Genomic DNA, 17,911 nt, shown 5'->3' with positions numbered 1-17,911 from the left:
TGGCTCCCTCCTGCAGATGTACTCCACTTAACCCACTTGGTCTTTACCCTGCTCATTCTATATCACATGGACCATGACCCTTAGATTCCTTCAAAGCATGGACACACCCTTGTGTCAAAACTCAAATGTAATTTTGAAGGGAGACTTACCTACACCGGTTAAGTCTCCAGGGGCGTACGGCTTTGACAGTGTCTCAAACTAATGATGCAATGTTATGTGAGAAAGTTGAAATGCATAACCTTGTGTTACTGGTTCGGGATACTAACATAGGTTGTGCGCAGTGTAGGTAAGCCATTCCAGTGATTTTAAAGGAACAACCTTTACTAAGGTGACTATCACATCGGATGTGTCCAGTGTGAAATCCAGTGATATCAGAATACAAGGGGTCACCTGTTTTTATGAATGGTGCCTCTACAGATGATGCAGTCAGACACCCTACCCAAGTCAGTTGAACCAAACTAAGCTAGTTGAACTAAAATTCTACCAGTTAAGGTAAATAAAAAAAAAGGGATTCAATGTAGGTAAAAAGGTTGACAGTTATTCTTGTTGGAGTCAAAGTGCAGACAGGACCATGTTCAGCTCACACTCAATTGGGTAAATGTGGTTTCAAGATTCATCAAATTATGCTATCACTTTCACACAAAGAAGAGTTGTTTTAGCCATTTCAAAATTTTAGCCTCCACATTCAAATTGTACTCCTTATATGCTGCAATGCCAAAGGAGAGCAATATGGAGCTAGAAGGGAAAACCCTGCTTAAGTTGGGAATTTACCAAATATTGCATATTTGGGAAGAAAATGGACTTAAACAACAAGCTATTAGTCTACTCCATCCCCAACAATTTCTACTGTTTATGGAAAATGACTTCTGTTCCGTCTTCGGAAACCAGGACAGAGACTTGCATGAAGCGAAAGGAAGGGAAAGGAAAGGATAGAGATGGAAAAGCCAATACTTTCTGCTTCAATTTGTTTTTGAAGGTTTGAGGCAAGCTGCTGAGGACTATGTACCCCTTCACTCAAAAGTAGTAAAGAGCAAAAGAATGACAAAGGGAACTACAGACTCTTTCTCCCAGTGAAGTTTACTATTTCCAAATGAGATGAAGAAAAAAGGCCCCAATTCCCTCTTCTGTGCTTCTCTTTCATTTCTGGAATAAAAGAGGGCTAAAATCTGCCAACTTCCTATATTGGGTGATCTGGGGTTCTCTCAAACTTTTGGAAGAATTCAGAATTTGGGGGCTCGGGTTTGTGCTAATGTATCAAAACACAGAACTTCCATTTAACTCTAGGAATGAAACAAGTCAAATTTAGCAACATACTGCTAGTCTAGCAACAGAAACACAAATCCAACATAGAGCAAGCAAAAAGTTTGAGCTTTGAGAGCTCATCTCAAACATGAAAACAGAGCTTTTAAAACAAGAAGCAACAAACTGATGAAATAAAAGCTAAAACGAACCGAGGGATCAATAAAAACCCGAAAATGCACTCAGATTTCTTCATCCCAAGGCGCACGCCATTGAACAAAGCGACCGAAAAATCGTCTCCTGGCCATATATGAATTGGGAACCAACAGGTAGATCTTGTAATATCTCTGTGGAAGGCAGAGATGAGATGAGAGCTTGAACCCTGCAATAACACAAACCAACACAACAAGCTAACAATGTGAAAATTCATCCAAAACAAGCAAAACGGGCTAGAAAAACAGAACCAAAATTTGCAAAGGTAGCACCTTTTGAAGAGAAGCTCAGTCTATTTCTTTTGGTTCAATGGCGAGAATTGGAGGAAGCAGAGGACGGCTTGTCGGAAGTACCGTCGTGCTCCTCCTCGCCGTGAATTCGTGCCGGGATGTGGAACCCGGAGAATCCGCCTCCGGAGGCGAATCCCATGCCGGAAATGGACTGTTGATGATGAATGGATTGCGAGATTTGATGATGATGGTCGTGAGAAATGGATTGTTGGTTTTGCTGGTCCATCATCCAAGCACGAACTGACGGCGAGTTACTGGACTGAAGGGGTCCCCTCTGAGAAAAGAACTGACTTTGGCCGAACAACGACTGCTGCTGCTGTTGCAAAGGACTAGTACTACCCTGCTGTGTTGGCAGCAGCGAATTGAATATAAACCCGCCTGCCGACGATGGTCCGCCGTTACCACCGCTATCTCCGCCACCGCTGTTCCAAGCCACCATTCTCTGGAATCTGTTCATATCTTGCTGCTGCTGGTTGTGGTGATGCTCTGCCCACGAGCCGGAGGTCCCATCAAACCCGAGCTGGTTTTGGGATCCGGAGAAAAGGGTTTGCTCGTTTTGGTGGGTCTGAGCGTGGTGGTGCTGATTTTGGGAGTCGTGGTGGTGGAGGAGAATTGGGTCTTGGAAGGACTGCAGGGAGAGGCGCAGATCTTGGCTTTGGCTGCTGGCTTTAGAGAGCAAATCAGGTGGGTAGTTCTGATGGAACTGTATCGTCGACGATGGAGCCTCGGCGGCAGCTGTGGCCGCGGAAGCACCCATTGGGAAAAAGGACTTGATGGTGTCTGCAATGGCGTCCGAGTCGAGCGACGGTGGGAGGAAAGTCGAGTTGCTATTTGGGTTCTGAGCAAATTGCTGCTCCGAAACTCCACTCCCCACCATTGTTCTTCGATTAGCAGACCCAATTGCGTCCACTGCCGCGAAGCAGTGGATGCCGGTGGCGGACGGGTTCTGGGTCTCCATGGCTGGAACCGCCGCGGTGGTCGAAATCGAATGTGGGTTCCATGAGGGAAGCTCCTCGAGCTCGTCTATGGCGGCCTTGGCCTTCTTGATTAGCCAATCGACGGCCTTGCTGGGTCGGTCGTAGCCGAGCCGGTCCTGGACGTCGTAGAATTGAATGGCGGTGTGAGCGGCGAGCCGGACGCGGCGGTCCCTCGGGCCTTTTGCCGTGCAAACCTTGCTGTGCCTGTCTTTCCGGCCCGTCGCCCGGACAATGTGGCTGCCTCGTACCACCTCCACGATGTCGGTGCCGACTCCTCCGCCGGATGACGGCGGCCTTATCCCCAGGCGAGACGACGTGGTTGCTTGGTGGTTGTTGAGGTGGTGGTGGTGGGAATCTTCCATTTTTGATCTTGCATATTCGATGCTCTGTTCCACCAAAGTTGAAGAAGAAGAAGAAGTACAGCTGCGTTTCTTTGGAGCTCTCTGCTGGGTTTGCTGCTGGGTTTCTCCAAAGAAATGCTGGTGCTCCTGCTGGGTATGTGGGTCTTGGTGGAGATACGGAAAGTTGAAAGCTTGGTGGTGATTCTGCTGGGTTTGTTGCTGGGTTTCTTCTTCTTCTTCTTCTTGGACAAGATGGGTAAAATTGAGAATTGGGTTTTGGTGGAGATAATGGTGGTGGTGATTCCTTTGAGGATCCAGAGTCAGACCCTTGTGATTTTCCTCTTCCAGTTTTTAATGGAACAGTACAACTGCTTCTGCTTCTGCTTCTACAAACAAGTACTTTTGCTAATAGACTTTTTTTTTTGCTAGTGGTCTTTCTTTGCTGGTGTGATCTCCTGATGCTTGTGCTGCCACCTCCCCTCTGAGCCCTGAAACTGCTTCTGCTTTTCCTGGTTCGGCTTCTTCTGCTTCTGGCTCTTCGGAAAGTCTCTGCCATTCAATGTTTTCAGTTCCATATCACAAACTACCCCACCACCACCACCAATTTTTTCCAAAAGGGTCCTCCCGTAATTAAAACCCAAACCAGACTAAAAGAGAGAGGCTAAACCGGCTACCTTGCCAGCCTAACCCATCTCTCTCTCTCTCTCTCTCTCTCTCTCTCTCTCTCTCTCTCTCTCTACTTTTGGTATTTGTGCCTCTTAATTGTGCACTTGCTTCTTCAGCTCTATTATGTGGACTGACTGACTTGACCTAATTACCAAAACTGGTTATGGGGGTTAATAATACCCAGCAGAGCAGGCAAACCCAACAACAAGAAGACCAAATCCCAAATTATAGAGAGAGAAAGTGGAAAATTGGGGGGAATTAAAGGGGGAAGGGGAGTGAAATATACAGTTTAATTGGTATCCTCCTACAGCTATAGGGGGAGTTTATGATGGCAGTGGTAAGGGTGGCAGTGTTGGTCAGAAAGAGGATTAAAGATCTATGTGAACCCATCATTGCGTCTTCTCTCTCTACTGTAGATCTACACCTCCTCCACCACACTACTACTAGTTCCACTCTCTACATACAACTACACAAAATACAGGAAAGAAAAAGACCAAACTTTATTGTTTTGGGTTTTCTCCATTTATTTCAATCAGTCAGCTCCAAAATTTGACTCCTTCCCTTATTTACCCTTTTCTTTAACTCTCCTATGGTATATTAATATTTTTCATTCATGTGGAAGTACAATTGTCCAAATTTGACTCACATAAATAGTGTATTCGAAACCTAAGCGTTATGGTTGACGTATTATGTAGGTTAGGCAAATACCCCCATTTAGAATAGAATGTCATTGTATAAACAAAAAACACTTCTCTACGAAGGAAAACACTTCAGTTAGGGCGAATAACATAGTTTTTACAGTAATTAATTGGAATGTTCAGTTTTTAAGAGGTGGTTGAAACAATGATCAGTTTTTACATATTGTCATTATGTCATCGTTGTGTGATTGTTATGTCGTCGATATATAGGCATAACTAAAAAATGATCATTTCTGCAACCAAATGTCAAAAATTGATCATGCCAGCTAATTACCCTAATTTTTAAGACACTTCTCACAAAGATATGAGCCTTACTATGTTTTGCTTTCATCTTGATCGATAGACTTACACGCACCTTGTAACACCAATAGTATAATCATGTGAGAAAATTAAAATATATAGCATTGTGTCATGTAAGTACTTAATACACATGTCTAGTTCAAGAATTGACCTGATCAGACAAACATATCGAAGTTTCTATCCCATAACCTCTCTAGCGGTTGTTTTAATTTTCAGGTTTTACTTGGTGGGCACAAGTTTTTTTTTTAAATTTTTTTTTGAACAAATGATATTATCTACATTAAGGGAGAGAGGGTGAGCTTAGCCTTATAATGAGCTAGTAATAATGTGTCTCAAACTTGTCTTTAGTGAGTATCTAACCTAAGATCTCACACTTACAAATAAAAAGAAATACTATTAAATCGTAGTACTAAATGGATTGGTGGACAAGTTAGAACCGTTGGTTTGAGGTCGAGGCCACTCAGTGTCTGCACGATGCTTTGGTAGATTAGATCCTTTACATGCCACCATCCACGCCTTCTGAAAGTGACCCCCTTTCTACCTTTTTATGTTCTCTCTCTGTCTCTTCTTTTGAAAGAAGGTTAAGCAAAAGCAACAACGTCATATTTTTCTGTTTTTTCTTTCGTTTGCTAAGCTTCCATGTCCTTTACTGATTACTTTACAATTTACATGGTGTTTTTGGAAACTGTCTTTTCTTTTTTCTCATGGTACTCTTTTGACAATTTAATGTAATCTTGTATGGATCAAAAGATTTTAGTTTATAAAAATAGCATCTTTAGTGAAAAATAAAGATAGTATAAAAGTAACATAAGCAAAAAATCATGTTTATATTTCTTTCTAGCAAAAATTGGATGGAGGCTTATACTTGATCCGGAGTCACTCCTTGCCCAAATCTTAAAATCAAAATCTTTCCAAATTCAGGTTTCTCGCGGGCGATATACGTCGTGGGGTGGAAAGAGATATTGCAAGGACGGAAAATTATAACTGCTGGAGTTAGATGGAGAGTGGGTGATGAAAGACACATCAGGGTAAAACATGACCCATATGACTGCCTATGCCCCGAACTGTTAAGCCTATTTCGCGTTATGATGAGATGCCAGAAAGAGTGGTGGAGTTACTTGATAGAAGAATCGGAGGATGGAGAACAAATGTTGTTGATAGATGCTTTGAAGTGGATGAACACGCATAGCTTGAGCATGCCACTAATTAAGTTTGGTGTGTAGGTAAATTAATTTGGCACTATACGAACAATGAAACTTACTCCATCAGGTCTGGCTATAAAGTAGCACATGAACTAAGTTGCAATGGGAAATTAGGGAGGAAAGGTAGGGCGAATCGAGTGCGGGGCAGGCAGGACATAAGGTGTGGCCAGCTATGTGGCTATGTGGAAGTTTGATGTTCCCCAGAAGTTGCGCCATTTTGTTTGGCAAAGTTGCATGAATGTGTAGGCAGTTAGGGTCAACCTTCGGAATTCGACTTGAGACATCTTGTCCCAACTGTGGTGTGGAGGAGGAGTCGCAGTGTCATTTGTTTTTTCAGTGCCCATATGCGAAGGTATTTTGGTTTGGGAGTCAAATTCAGCTTGATTCTAATATGGTGCAGGGAGTGGATTTTCGTGAGTGTTGAAAATGGCTCCTTAAACGCTATGAGCGGGAGAGGGAACATGGTGAGTTTTTTTGAGAAGAAAAGTGTCGAACTCATGGTTGCAGTGATGACGTTGCAACAGCAATGGGGAGAGTATGAAGATATGAAACAATGGCAAGAGGTGCGGGTGGATGAAGTGAGGCTTCCAGTTCGGTAGCAGCCTCTATTCTCACCTGCTGGGAGCGGCCGCCTTTTCGTGTTATTAAGGTGAACTGTGAGGAGCGTGGCGTACGAGGAGAAGTTTTGGATGGGTGGCAAGGGATTTTATAGATGAGACCGTTTTGAGTCGGAGTAGTTTTATACTTTAAACTCTAATGTAAACATTTATATTTGAATTCAATTAAATTTTCTATCGTTCGAATTTTATTTTTTTTATATTCTGCTGTGGAACCCTGCAATGATTGCCATTGTAAAAAAAAGTTGAACGTGACAAGAGATTTTAGACTAAATTTTTTATAAATGATATTTTGATGGACTGAAAAATATGGATATCTCGAAAATTTACATTGTTTCTCCCAAAAATAAAAAAAAAGTGTAGTCCTAAGTTATAAAAGACTTGCGCATGCTTATTGCATTGTTACGTGCATACGAGTGTATGAATAAGCCTGATGAGGGTTTTCTTCTAATTTTTTGGGATGTCCACAAATAATTCATTCTTTCGTAAGGATTATTATTAATATTTTTCTTTTGTTTTTTTTTTTTTTTTTTTTTTTCACAAGAACAATATGATATAAAATAAATGATATATATGTTTAATTTCTAGAAAGAAAATTGTTCTCTTTGAGAGAATGGTTTTCTTACTTTTTTTCTTAATTTTAACAAACAATTTTCCTTTAGTTATGTGAGAGGATGGTATAGTTAGACATCAACATTTTTCTGTTTACCATTTTACCAACAGTAGGAAACCTAATCAAGAAGCGGTGCCGATTAGGGAGATAACATCATGCTAGTTCGACCAATGATCACCAACCCTAATCAAGGTTGTTACTTAAGGTACATTAAATTTATTTATTTCTGAGTCCTCATCATGCTCCATTCTTCAAACTTGTCTTAAAACTGGCTTTTCCAAGTTTGATTGGCTGCAACAATTCAAGGCAAAATGATCATGACATTTCTTTACTAAAAGCGGTTAGATTGAACCATAACATGGAGTGACCTCAGTAAACTTTTACAATTTTTTTAATGTTATGTCAGCATGATAGAAAACGATAGTTTTGCTCGTAAGGATCAATTTTAAATGTCCAATTGATTTATTTTGTTTGGAATCTTGGCCTGCTTTCAACAAAAAATAAATTTTTGTGTTTCGAATCTTTTTCTTCATGTCCTTTAATAATTGTACTACTTTGTCCCAATCATCTAAACTATCTATTAACAAAATCATTTTTGTCAACTAAAAGAGAGTGAAAATATCAAATTAACCCTGTAAACAAATTAAAGAGAAATAACAAAAATAAAAGTTATGGGCAATATAGTGAACTAAATACAAAATAATTTTACTTTTTTTTCAAAGCTTCAAAGCCACTTGCCCCCATTTTCTCTTTTATGGTTTTCTCTCAATTTAAAATAAACTTTTAATGACGAAATAGTTATTTAAAAATAATCTCTAAAGAAAACTTTACCAATTATTTTATATTTTCTATATTTTTTTTCTTTTTCAAAATTTTAATAAACACAAGCGTGTACAATCGCTAGTAAAAGATAATAACAACACTAGTAGGCAAAAAAACTCACTCAACAACACTAGTAGGCAAAAAAACTCACTCTCAACTCAAAGCATGTTGGTCAATTCCAAATTGGTTGTGTGTGATGGATCTACTTGTTTTAGTATTGTCGAGACCCTGTGGTGGCTTAGAGGCTTGGGATACTCTTTACGGTGTCGAGAGGTCGTTCAACGACAATTCCCTTCCTCGTATTCTCATTTCCATTTCAGGTTACCTCTTTGTTTATTTAAATAAGAATGTTCTACATGACATTCTTAATTTATAAAAAAATTGGGATTCACCAAGGGGAGTTGGAATGTAAAGGTATGAATAAGAAACAACTTTTCGTGCCAAAACTATACTCAATATATATATATATATATATATATATATTTTTTTTTTTATTTTTTTTTTTTTTTTTATTTTTATGATGAAATGTAAACTTATTTTGTACATGCGTATCTCTAGTATCAAACTAATTTTTAAGGTAAATTACATTTTACCCCCCTTAAGTTTGAGGTCGATTTCAATTCTTTACAACATCTTTAAAACATTTCAATTTCATACATTTACTTATCATTTTATTTCAATTTCATACATCAGTTAGAAAATCTGTTAAGTAAACCGTTAAGTGATAACGTGACAAATGTAGGGTCCTCATTTGTGCTGACGTGACTGCTACATTTATGCCATGTGGCTAAAAACTTAATAAAAATTTTAAAATAATTATTTAAAGAAAAGTTAATATAAAAAAAAATAATAATAAAAAAAAAAACCCAACCCAGATCCCCTTAGTCTTCCCCAGAATCCCCACCTTCCTACCCCCATCACCCGTAGCCACTTCCCTCCCCACTGTGCCTCCATCTCCGACGAGAACCTCCCCGCCGAGCTCTTCCCCCAGTATACCGGCAAAACTCGCTGGCAAAGTAGCTCCATGTCGAAGCTCGTCGAATCGACGTTTGGGGTTCGTTTTTCACCAAACCTAGCAGAGCAGCGGCAAAACTGATAGGAGCATATTCATGCGACTTAAATGGCTAGTTCTCGTGCATTTACGTTATGTTTCTTTAGTTATTTTAGTCCTTTATGCTTCTTTTGTGTGTTTTCAGGTTCTAAAGGCAAAGTATGCAAAAGGATGCCTTTTGGAGTAAATTAGAGATTGGAATGAATTGCATATGCTTAAAGCCAAGTAGATGGACGAAATTGAAGACCAAACCATTCACTTATCACTTATCTTAACCATACACTTATCACTTACCATAACCATAACCATACACATTTCAGTCACAAACCTCCAAGGCCGTGCCTTCCCTACTAATCCAAACACCACCCCTTCCATTTTCACCACTCCCCAAACCATTCACACCATCAAACTATCCTTAGACCTTGTGCTACAACGAAGAGGAAGATAAGAGGGCCTAAACGTTCATACAATTCAAGTTTGAGTTGTTGGAATGTTTAGGTGTTTCTTTGATTTCAATGTTTAATTTCAATTCTCTTTGTTTTGTACGTATGAGGAATGGAAGAGAAGAGTGCCTAAACGTTCATACAATTCAAGTTTGAGTTGTTGGAATGTTTAGGTGTTTCTTTGATTACAAAGTTATGAGGAACTAAACCCCCCCTTGGCTAGGGGGGATTCGAAATATATGTTTATGCTTGCATTTTGATTTGATTACTTCTAATTGCGTTTCATAAGTTGTGGATTCAATTTGTTTAACCGTTTGATTGATAACTTATTTATGTATGTTTATTGAGAGTGCACGCTTAATTTTCATGCATGAATATGACGCTAGAATATAAGTGAGTTTCACCTAATAGTTACGAACTTATATTCACAAGTAGTGGAGGTTGCTTATAAACAATCGCGTTAAACGAATTCTTGGCATAAGTTTCATGCAATCATAGTAACGAATGCCTCGTCAACACTTATAATTTTCATAGAGCGTAATGATTCTTGCTTGTATCTCTATTATGCAATCATGTAGGGGACTTGGAAGGAATGTTTTGGGTTGTCGTATGCAATCATCCAATTCAATAACGTTAGGAAGATTTGAAGGTTAATTAGTGCATCACGGTTAACTTGGGGTGTTGAGAATTCATGGTTTATTGAAATGCAATTGGAAATCATTTTATTATGCAAGTGTAACATGTGTGGAGATGAACCCTTTAGCTAGCATTCATCCATTCAATTCCATCAAATTCATATTTACATTCTGCTTTAATTACAATTTGTTCATTTAGTTTAATTTCGTCAAAACCTAAATCCCCCTTTACTTTAATGTCCAATTTAGTTAGAAAGTGTCTTAGTTTGTGTTTATAAGTGTTTTGATTCAATTTGTTATACAAATTCGTCCAAATTCACCAAAGTGCTCAAAACTGCCCAGAAAGTGATTTTAAGGCAGTTTTGAGTGTTTTGGGTGATGTTTGAGTCTTTTGGTTTGTTTTAGTGTTTTAAAGTTTAGTTTTGCATTCTTTGAGTCTAGTTTAGTGTTTTATATTGTGTTTTTACGTTTTTGAGTCAAATCCAAGTGATTAACAATCCCTCCTAATCCCCGGTCCAGAACGATCCCTACTTGCATACTTACTACAATTTGACAAAAAGAGGGTTTAATTTGTGTGCGTATAAGTCTCGCATCAAAAACACCTGGTGTTGACAGAGCCACGTGTCACTCTACTCCTTTCCTTTTTTTTTCAAAAACTCATCCAAACGGCACAACCATAGTAGTTGCTCAGTCCCTCATTCTTCCTCAGAAACCTAGCAGAGCAGAAGAGTAAGTTTTTAGCTTACAGTGAAGCCATCGTCGCGGTACAGCTCGTACGATGTGCGTTCCTTGACCCTCTTCGCACTTCTCCAACCCGTCGTCTTCCACAGAGCTCAAGCTCCTCATTTCCTCACTCGCTGTCATCAAATCCAAGCCCCCGGATCCCAATATCTCCACGATGGTGAAAAAGTTCATGGAAAAGCGGTCGACTTCCAAGGCCAAGCCGATTAACCCAACGGGGTTGGTGATTCCGTTGGATCTGATCGTGGGCGGATTGAAAAAGCAGGCTAAAAACGGGTCGGGTTCGAATTTAGCTGCGTTGGGTAGGAAACTGTTTGGGAAAGGAGCGGGAATGACCTCGTCGAATAAGAAAAATGAGTGAATGCGTTGGCTGAGGGAGAGAAAGTGGTGCGAGAAAAAACGTGTTAAGGGGTGGAAGAAATGGTGGGTGATGAAGGATAGGAGGGTAGGCACGGGTGGGGATTATGGGGAAGAAGGGGATCTGGTTATTTATTATTTATTTATTTTTTAACTTTTCTTTAAATAATTATTTTAATATTTTAAAATTTTTATTAAGTTTTTAGCCACCAGGCAGCCACGTCAGTACAAATGGGGACCTTATATTTGCCACGTCATTATTTAATGGTTTACTTAACAGATTTTCAAACGGATGTATGAAATTGAAATAAATGATAAGTAAATGTATGAAATTGAAATGTTTTAAAGTTGTTGTAAGGAATTGAAATCGATCTCAAACTTGAGGGGGTAAAATGTAATTTACCCTAATTTTTATTCCAAATTTTTGTAGTTATTAGCAAACAAGTTATGTGAAATCAACTTTATTTTTATTTTATTTGAAAGAAATTTACTATTATTAGGGGAGGAGAAGTGACATACCCCGACCTGAGTCAAGGCATGTTGGCCGTCACATGAGGGTGACGTAGCCTAGTGTGCAACAGAAGTGATAGTAACAAGAATATGTTATATATATATGTGTGTGTGTGTGTGTGTGTGTGTAGGAGCGACCAAAAATGAAATACAAGTATTTAGAGTATAGGCAATCCAACATTGCAGTCAAACTGAACAAGTACTAATTATACAAATAGGGAGAAGATCCCTACATTTATTTATGGAAATGTCAAAACCGCCAGATAGTCCTAGTGAGCCACAGATACGAACAGCTACCTAGGACCTAGAGGGGCTCAAAATAGAAGGGTGAGTGGGCAAAAACAAAGCTTCTGAAAACATAGTTATCTTTCTAAACATAATAACTCCTCACTGTAAAACCTGTATAATTCCTAGACAATAATACTACGTATATATGTAAAAACAATGTACAAGGGCAGTGAAAACCCAAAATATGCCATGTCATAACGTTTCAGCACTAAAACATGTAAGCCAGGTGTAGAATCAATATAAAATAACATGCCAGTTGGAGTTACCTAACATGACCTATACGACTGAACCTATAGCTCATCAACCTAGGCTAGCACACGAGTCGGAGTCACCTAAAGTGACCTATATGACAAGGCTGGCTGTAAATATGTACACTCAAGTGCTACGATCACATGAAGGATGTGCGATAAATTCCGGATTACCTACGAGTCGAAACCACCTATTATGGTCTGTACGACAGGCTGGCACGAGACTTGGATCCAAGGTGAGCGTGCGGTGCGAGAGGTGAACAATCAAGTGAAGGACTATACCCTGGCCCGAGATAGGAGCACTAACACCAGGGTGCAGCAATGATGAGCTCTAAAGGCATTTATGCATACTAATGTAAGGCGACCAACTCAACCATATACTAACTCACTTTGAGTTTACCTGGGCCTCCGTAGCGTCATTCAATGTAATTGAATTCATAACAATGTAATGTGTATAAATATCATGCATAATCGACATGGCATTCAAGGCATAATTCATTTTAAAACGTTAATAGGAAATTGTAAAGCATATACATGTGTGTGTGTGTATAGAAAACAAATGCCCACTTACTGATAAGTAGCAGGATCGTAGCCCCCCAATCTGGCTTGTCCACGCTCGTCCTCGGGGTATGTCTCACCTATATGCGATTCAACTATTTTTACGTTAATTAATTAGCACATATACAAAATCTAGGATTAACTTCTCATAGCTTGCTCAAATGAAAGGTTTGAATATACGAACGTGATCTACTCGACGATACGAACCCACATAAAATTTTAGAAAGATTTTTGGACACCAGACGTGCCCTCACGTGCAGGCACATGCACAGCACACTGACGGAAACGCTAACAGCGTTAGGAATATTCCGTCAAAATAGGCGAAATATTTCGTTACATGGTAACGGCGTTACCTAACGCCGTTAGAATATTCCATTAAAGTTAACGGAATATAACTTCTTTTTCTCCGGTCTCCACCGCCGGCTGACGTCTGCACTCGTTGGTTTCTGGAAAATTTTCAAAAGCTTATATCTACTTCAATTCTTAACAAAATTCCATGAAATTTATATGGATTTGAAGGTCTTGAAGAGTAGAACACGTTCGTACCTATTAGAAGTCCAAAATTCAACAAAAAATGATCGGAAAATTCCTTGGAAAATCCAGCCAACTCTGCACCCTCTCAAACTTGCCTATTCCGACGTCCACTCCACTCCAAAACTACTCCAATGTGTTAGGGAAGCTAAGTGGATACCTTTCTAAGTCCTAAAACTCCTTAACCTCACTAGGATTGCATGGGATTAAACTTGGCTCCTTTCTGGAACTTCTGGTTTTCGAGTTCCCGACGTCCGTTCGGTGATCAAATGGTATCAATAAGATCGTGAGGCCATGGGGAACACGATGATGTAAAGCTCACGTTCAATTTGTGAGGTTTTGATGGGTTTGGGTGTGGGTATGTCACGGTGCAAAGGGAAGAAGAAAGGAGAATAGTCGAGAAGGAGAGAGAATGAGAGTGTATGTGTGTGCGCGTACGTGATTGGGCAGAACAGAAAGAGAAGGCCAGTTTTAATTGGTCCAAAAATAATAGGGCCACAAATCTGATTGGGCTCAAGAACATGGGAACTAAAATAATTGGGTAAGTAATGCACATAAGGGTCAACATCCAAGGAAAAATACAATGCTATTTACCCATTTACGTATTCAAATAATCATAACTTTTTCGTTACGACTCCGATTCGGGCCTAACTCACGTCAACGCATTTGTGACTTCGAGTACGATTTAATTACGACGACAAAAATAATAATTCAAAACTGCTTATGTACATCCACATCACTAAGCCAACGAGCGTATATTCGTCACTTTACACACTTGGGGAGAAAATTATATAATAAATTGGGACGGGTCGTCACAAGGAGAGTTCGAAACTGTTACACTAATTTAGAGGATGAGGAAGTTTCCAACCTATGACATATGAGTAGAAACTCAACACTTTATTCACTAAGATATTAGATCATATTTTTTAATTTTAATTTTACTAGTATTAGAGGAAGGGAGAGAGTTCAAACTTTATTTTATTTTAATTCCTAGAATTTAGTAAACATTATTACAACTTTTTGTCAAAAACGAAAAAAGTAAACCTTACAACTGAATTTTCTATTTTCCTTTTCATGCCCACTATGATATGTTTATAACCCGATTCATGTTCATTTTAGTTCCTTCTTATTCTGATTTCAAGTACGTAAACATGCATAAATGTCACAAGGCAGTGATGTCATTGAGTCTCATGCAGCTCTGGGTTTTCAACTTTTCGGATGCTCACTACCGGTTGGCTCAAGTCTCTGTTGAATTTGTGCAATTATTTTTCTCTCTTCCCTCTCTTCTCTATTATGTTTTTCTTATCTTATAACTATATACATCTCTTAGTTTGTGTCGCTCTTTTGCATTGTTGATGAGAGTTTTCGTGGTTTTGGCCACTTTTTAGTGCTGTCGAGTAGAGCATTTTATGTTTCTTATAGTTTTTGCATTTGATAAATGACTATGAAAAAGAAGCTCGATCTTAATTAAAGGTGACTCATAACATAATTTCTTTGCCGATTGTAAAATCATTAGATGTTGGTGTAGTATTACTCATGATGCATTTTCTCCTTTCAAATAAAACAAAAAATAGGAAGGTGGCGGCAAAGTGGCAAAGTGCTCAATCTCTCCATGCTGCTTATGTAAATATTCTTCTTCATCAACTCTAATTATCAAAATCAGATAGAAGGACATTAAAACAAGGAGAACAAATTAAGAAGGACATAACGGCATGTTCGTTAATGTTTTGTAAAACAATTTTTCGTTTTCTCTAACATAAAAATTGGTGGAAAATTGCATTTGGCAAACTGTTTTATGAAAATAAATTTTAAAAATAAAAGGCTTAATCAGATTAATAGTTTCCGTGATGATAGGGTAGTTGAAAAATAGCCATTGTGATAAAAAAAAAAAATTAGGATTTAGGTTCCTGTGATGAAATCTGTTAGGATTTAGGCTCAAAATTGTAAATTTCGTCTACGCTCCATTAATTGTTAGCACATAAGACTCACATGTGAGACTAAAAAGATAAAGTTAGCCTCATATGTAAACCATACGTGCTAACAATTAACGGAGAGTTTTGTTTTAGCCTAAAATGTTTGGCTTACATGCTAATAATTAACGGAGAATTGACGATATTTTCAATTTTGGGCATAAATCCAAACCGACTTCACCATAAGGGCTTAAATCTTAGTTTTTTTTTCTTTTTTTTTCTTTAACACATGAGCTATCTTTGAACTACCATATCACCACGGGGACTAATAGAACATCAAATTGATATTTTGTATGTTTCCAAAAACAAATTTTGCCACTTAGTACTACTATCTAGTGATATTCATCTTCACTTGTAAGTGAGAAGTTTTAGGTTCAATTCTCGCCAAAGGTGAATTTGAACCATATTATTGCTAGCCTATTGTGAGGGTTAACCCACTCCCCCACCTCTTGAGTGTAGATAATATTGCTTGTTCAAAAACAAAAACAAATTTCAGGATAATAAAAAAAATACGTTAAAAACAAGGTTGGAGTTTTAAGAACAATATAAAATCATGCAGGCCACCACAAACATCACCATCAATACCACCACCCTTCACCGTCTCGCCACCGCCATCAACCACCATCATGACCTTCATCATCGCCATCACCACCAACACAATCTCTGTGACCATCATCCTTACCATCTCCAATTCAAACCCACCACCACCCCCCCCCCCCCCCCCAAAAAAAACCACCACCATTGCTAGCAGCACCACTCCCTCGCTGCAAACATCATCCCTATCACCACCGTTACCATCTTAATAATATGACGAAAACACTACTACTAAACTCGAATTATTTTTTTTTTAAATTTATATATTGGTACTATACACGTTTTTAATGTTTTCTTTCTTATAAATTATTTTGGAGTTAAACTACCGAACGCATTCTCAAATCATAAAAATGTATAATCCTATTTATCGTTTTCGTTTAACAATTATTTAAAAACCATTTTACAAGACGTTACTGGAAGGACCATAAGTTTAACATTATAGATAAAACTGGAAACACCTTCCAAACTTTGAAAGGAGTGTAAAAGTACTGATTTGGCTTATTATTTAAAGACAAACTTTAATTCATTTCTAAAATTATGTTTCCATGCAATGCATTTCCCCTTCTTGTTTTGGACAACTTCTTACCCAGATCTTGTTTCTCTCCATTTTAGTGAATGTATGGTACCAACGAGCTTTACGTACCTACACTATGTGGTGGTTTAATCATCAATGCTCTAACCCTTTTAAAATTTATTTTTTTAGCGAGATTACATTTAATTACTTAGTATTACATTTTAATAATATTTCTTTTCACTTATAAGTTAAAGGTTTTAGATTTGAATATCGTAGATGACGAGTTCAATCCCCTAAGTATTGTTCCACCCCTTTAGTGTAAAAATGTCAAAGAGAAAATAACATGTGCAATGAGTAAAAATTTTTGGACGAAAACGACACGTAAAATTTTAGTGTGACATTCCATCGAACAAATTTTGGTCAACAATAGTCATTTGCCAAGCCATTTTGCGCGTCTATCGACAGATGCCAATCAACAACTTCCACGCGAGTTTGTCAACATATGTTAGCATATGCAAATATATCAACAGATGCTGACAACAGCGCCACAAAGGCGATGTCGAGTCTCACTTTCGGCTTTTTGTTGAACACCTACGAAATGACTACCACCCGGACGACCAAAGGATCATCGGAGGCACTTCCCTACAATTTGTCCGACCACCACGGGATCACGCCAATGTGAATCCGCCAGTACCCAATTGGAAGTCATCGTTTATGGCAAAAAAAGCATGCCAATTGATCTTCATGAAATCGAGCAGCTGACTAGCTGCTTGCATATTTTGACGCTTAATATAAGAAAGCGGTTAAATATGTCATTACCATATACATATATAGTTTGTTTTCTCAAAGGAACGTCCAATGCTTTTTTTTTTTTTTTTTTTAAATTTTATTCGAGCGATAGCGTTAGTAAGTTATATGTTAGATTAGTCACCAACAGGATTTGAATCTACGCTGTGACACAAGGGTATAACACCTTTTCACCACTGTGGACGTCTAATGCTTTACATATTATTCTACCATGTAAAAATAATATTTTCTCCCTTTTAATGAGATTGCCAATCTAGCTAAACTATTAAATTGATTTCGTTTGGACATACAATCTAGTTTAGTAACAATCATAAGCCTCTTGGCTCTTTTGGTTTCCTAGCATGAGTACAAATGTGTTCTATAATGTGACGAAACTAATTGGATTGAATGCACTTTGAATGAAAAGAAAGGTGTGCATTTATAGGAGATTTTAGAAATAGCCGTTGCTAATGCAACATATAGGTTTTATGGCCGTTAATTACATGTTGGGTGCAACTCTTCGGAAGAGAAAATGGCAGCAACTCATTAAACTAAAATAGCCATCAAGCAAAAATTTTGGTATACCATTGAAAGATGGCAGTAAATACGTGAAGTTGATAATAGTCTTTAAAATAATAATAATTTTTTGTGTAATTCAATGAGGATTTTACCTTAAGAGTTAAATTTTAATCAAATATGACTTAGCA

The 17,911-nt window shown here is 38.3% G+C and overlaps 1 protein-coding gene across 1 annotated transcript; it reads right to left on the bottom strand.

The window, feature by feature from the left end:
- Positions 1-1,252: 1,252 nt before the first annotated feature.
- LOC137716099 (transcription factor TCP4-like) lies at positions 1,253-4,221 on the bottom strand. Its single transcript, XM_088690696.1, has 2 exons — positions 1,725-4,221; positions 1,253-1,621 (listed from the first exon to the last, which is right to left on the bottom strand). The coding sequence occupies exon 1, from the start codon at positions 3,079-3,081 to the stop codon at positions 1,759-1,761; it is 1,323 nt and encodes a 440-aa protein (XP_088546822.1). The 5' UTR covers positions 3,082-4,221; the 3' UTR covers positions 1,253-1,621; positions 1,725-1,758.
- Between the last annotated feature and the right edge of the window lie 13,690 nt (positions 4,222-17,911).

This window comes from Pyrus communis, chromosome 3, assembly GCF_041283825.1.
Source record: "Pyrus communis isolate YQ-2024b chromosome 3, ASM4128382v1, whole genome shotgun sequence".
Classification (NCBI taxonomy): Eukaryota; Viridiplantae; Streptophyta; class Magnoliopsida; order Rosales; family Rosaceae; genus Pyrus; species Pyrus communis.
This window is presented reverse-complemented; position numbering and strand designations above follow the sequence as displayed.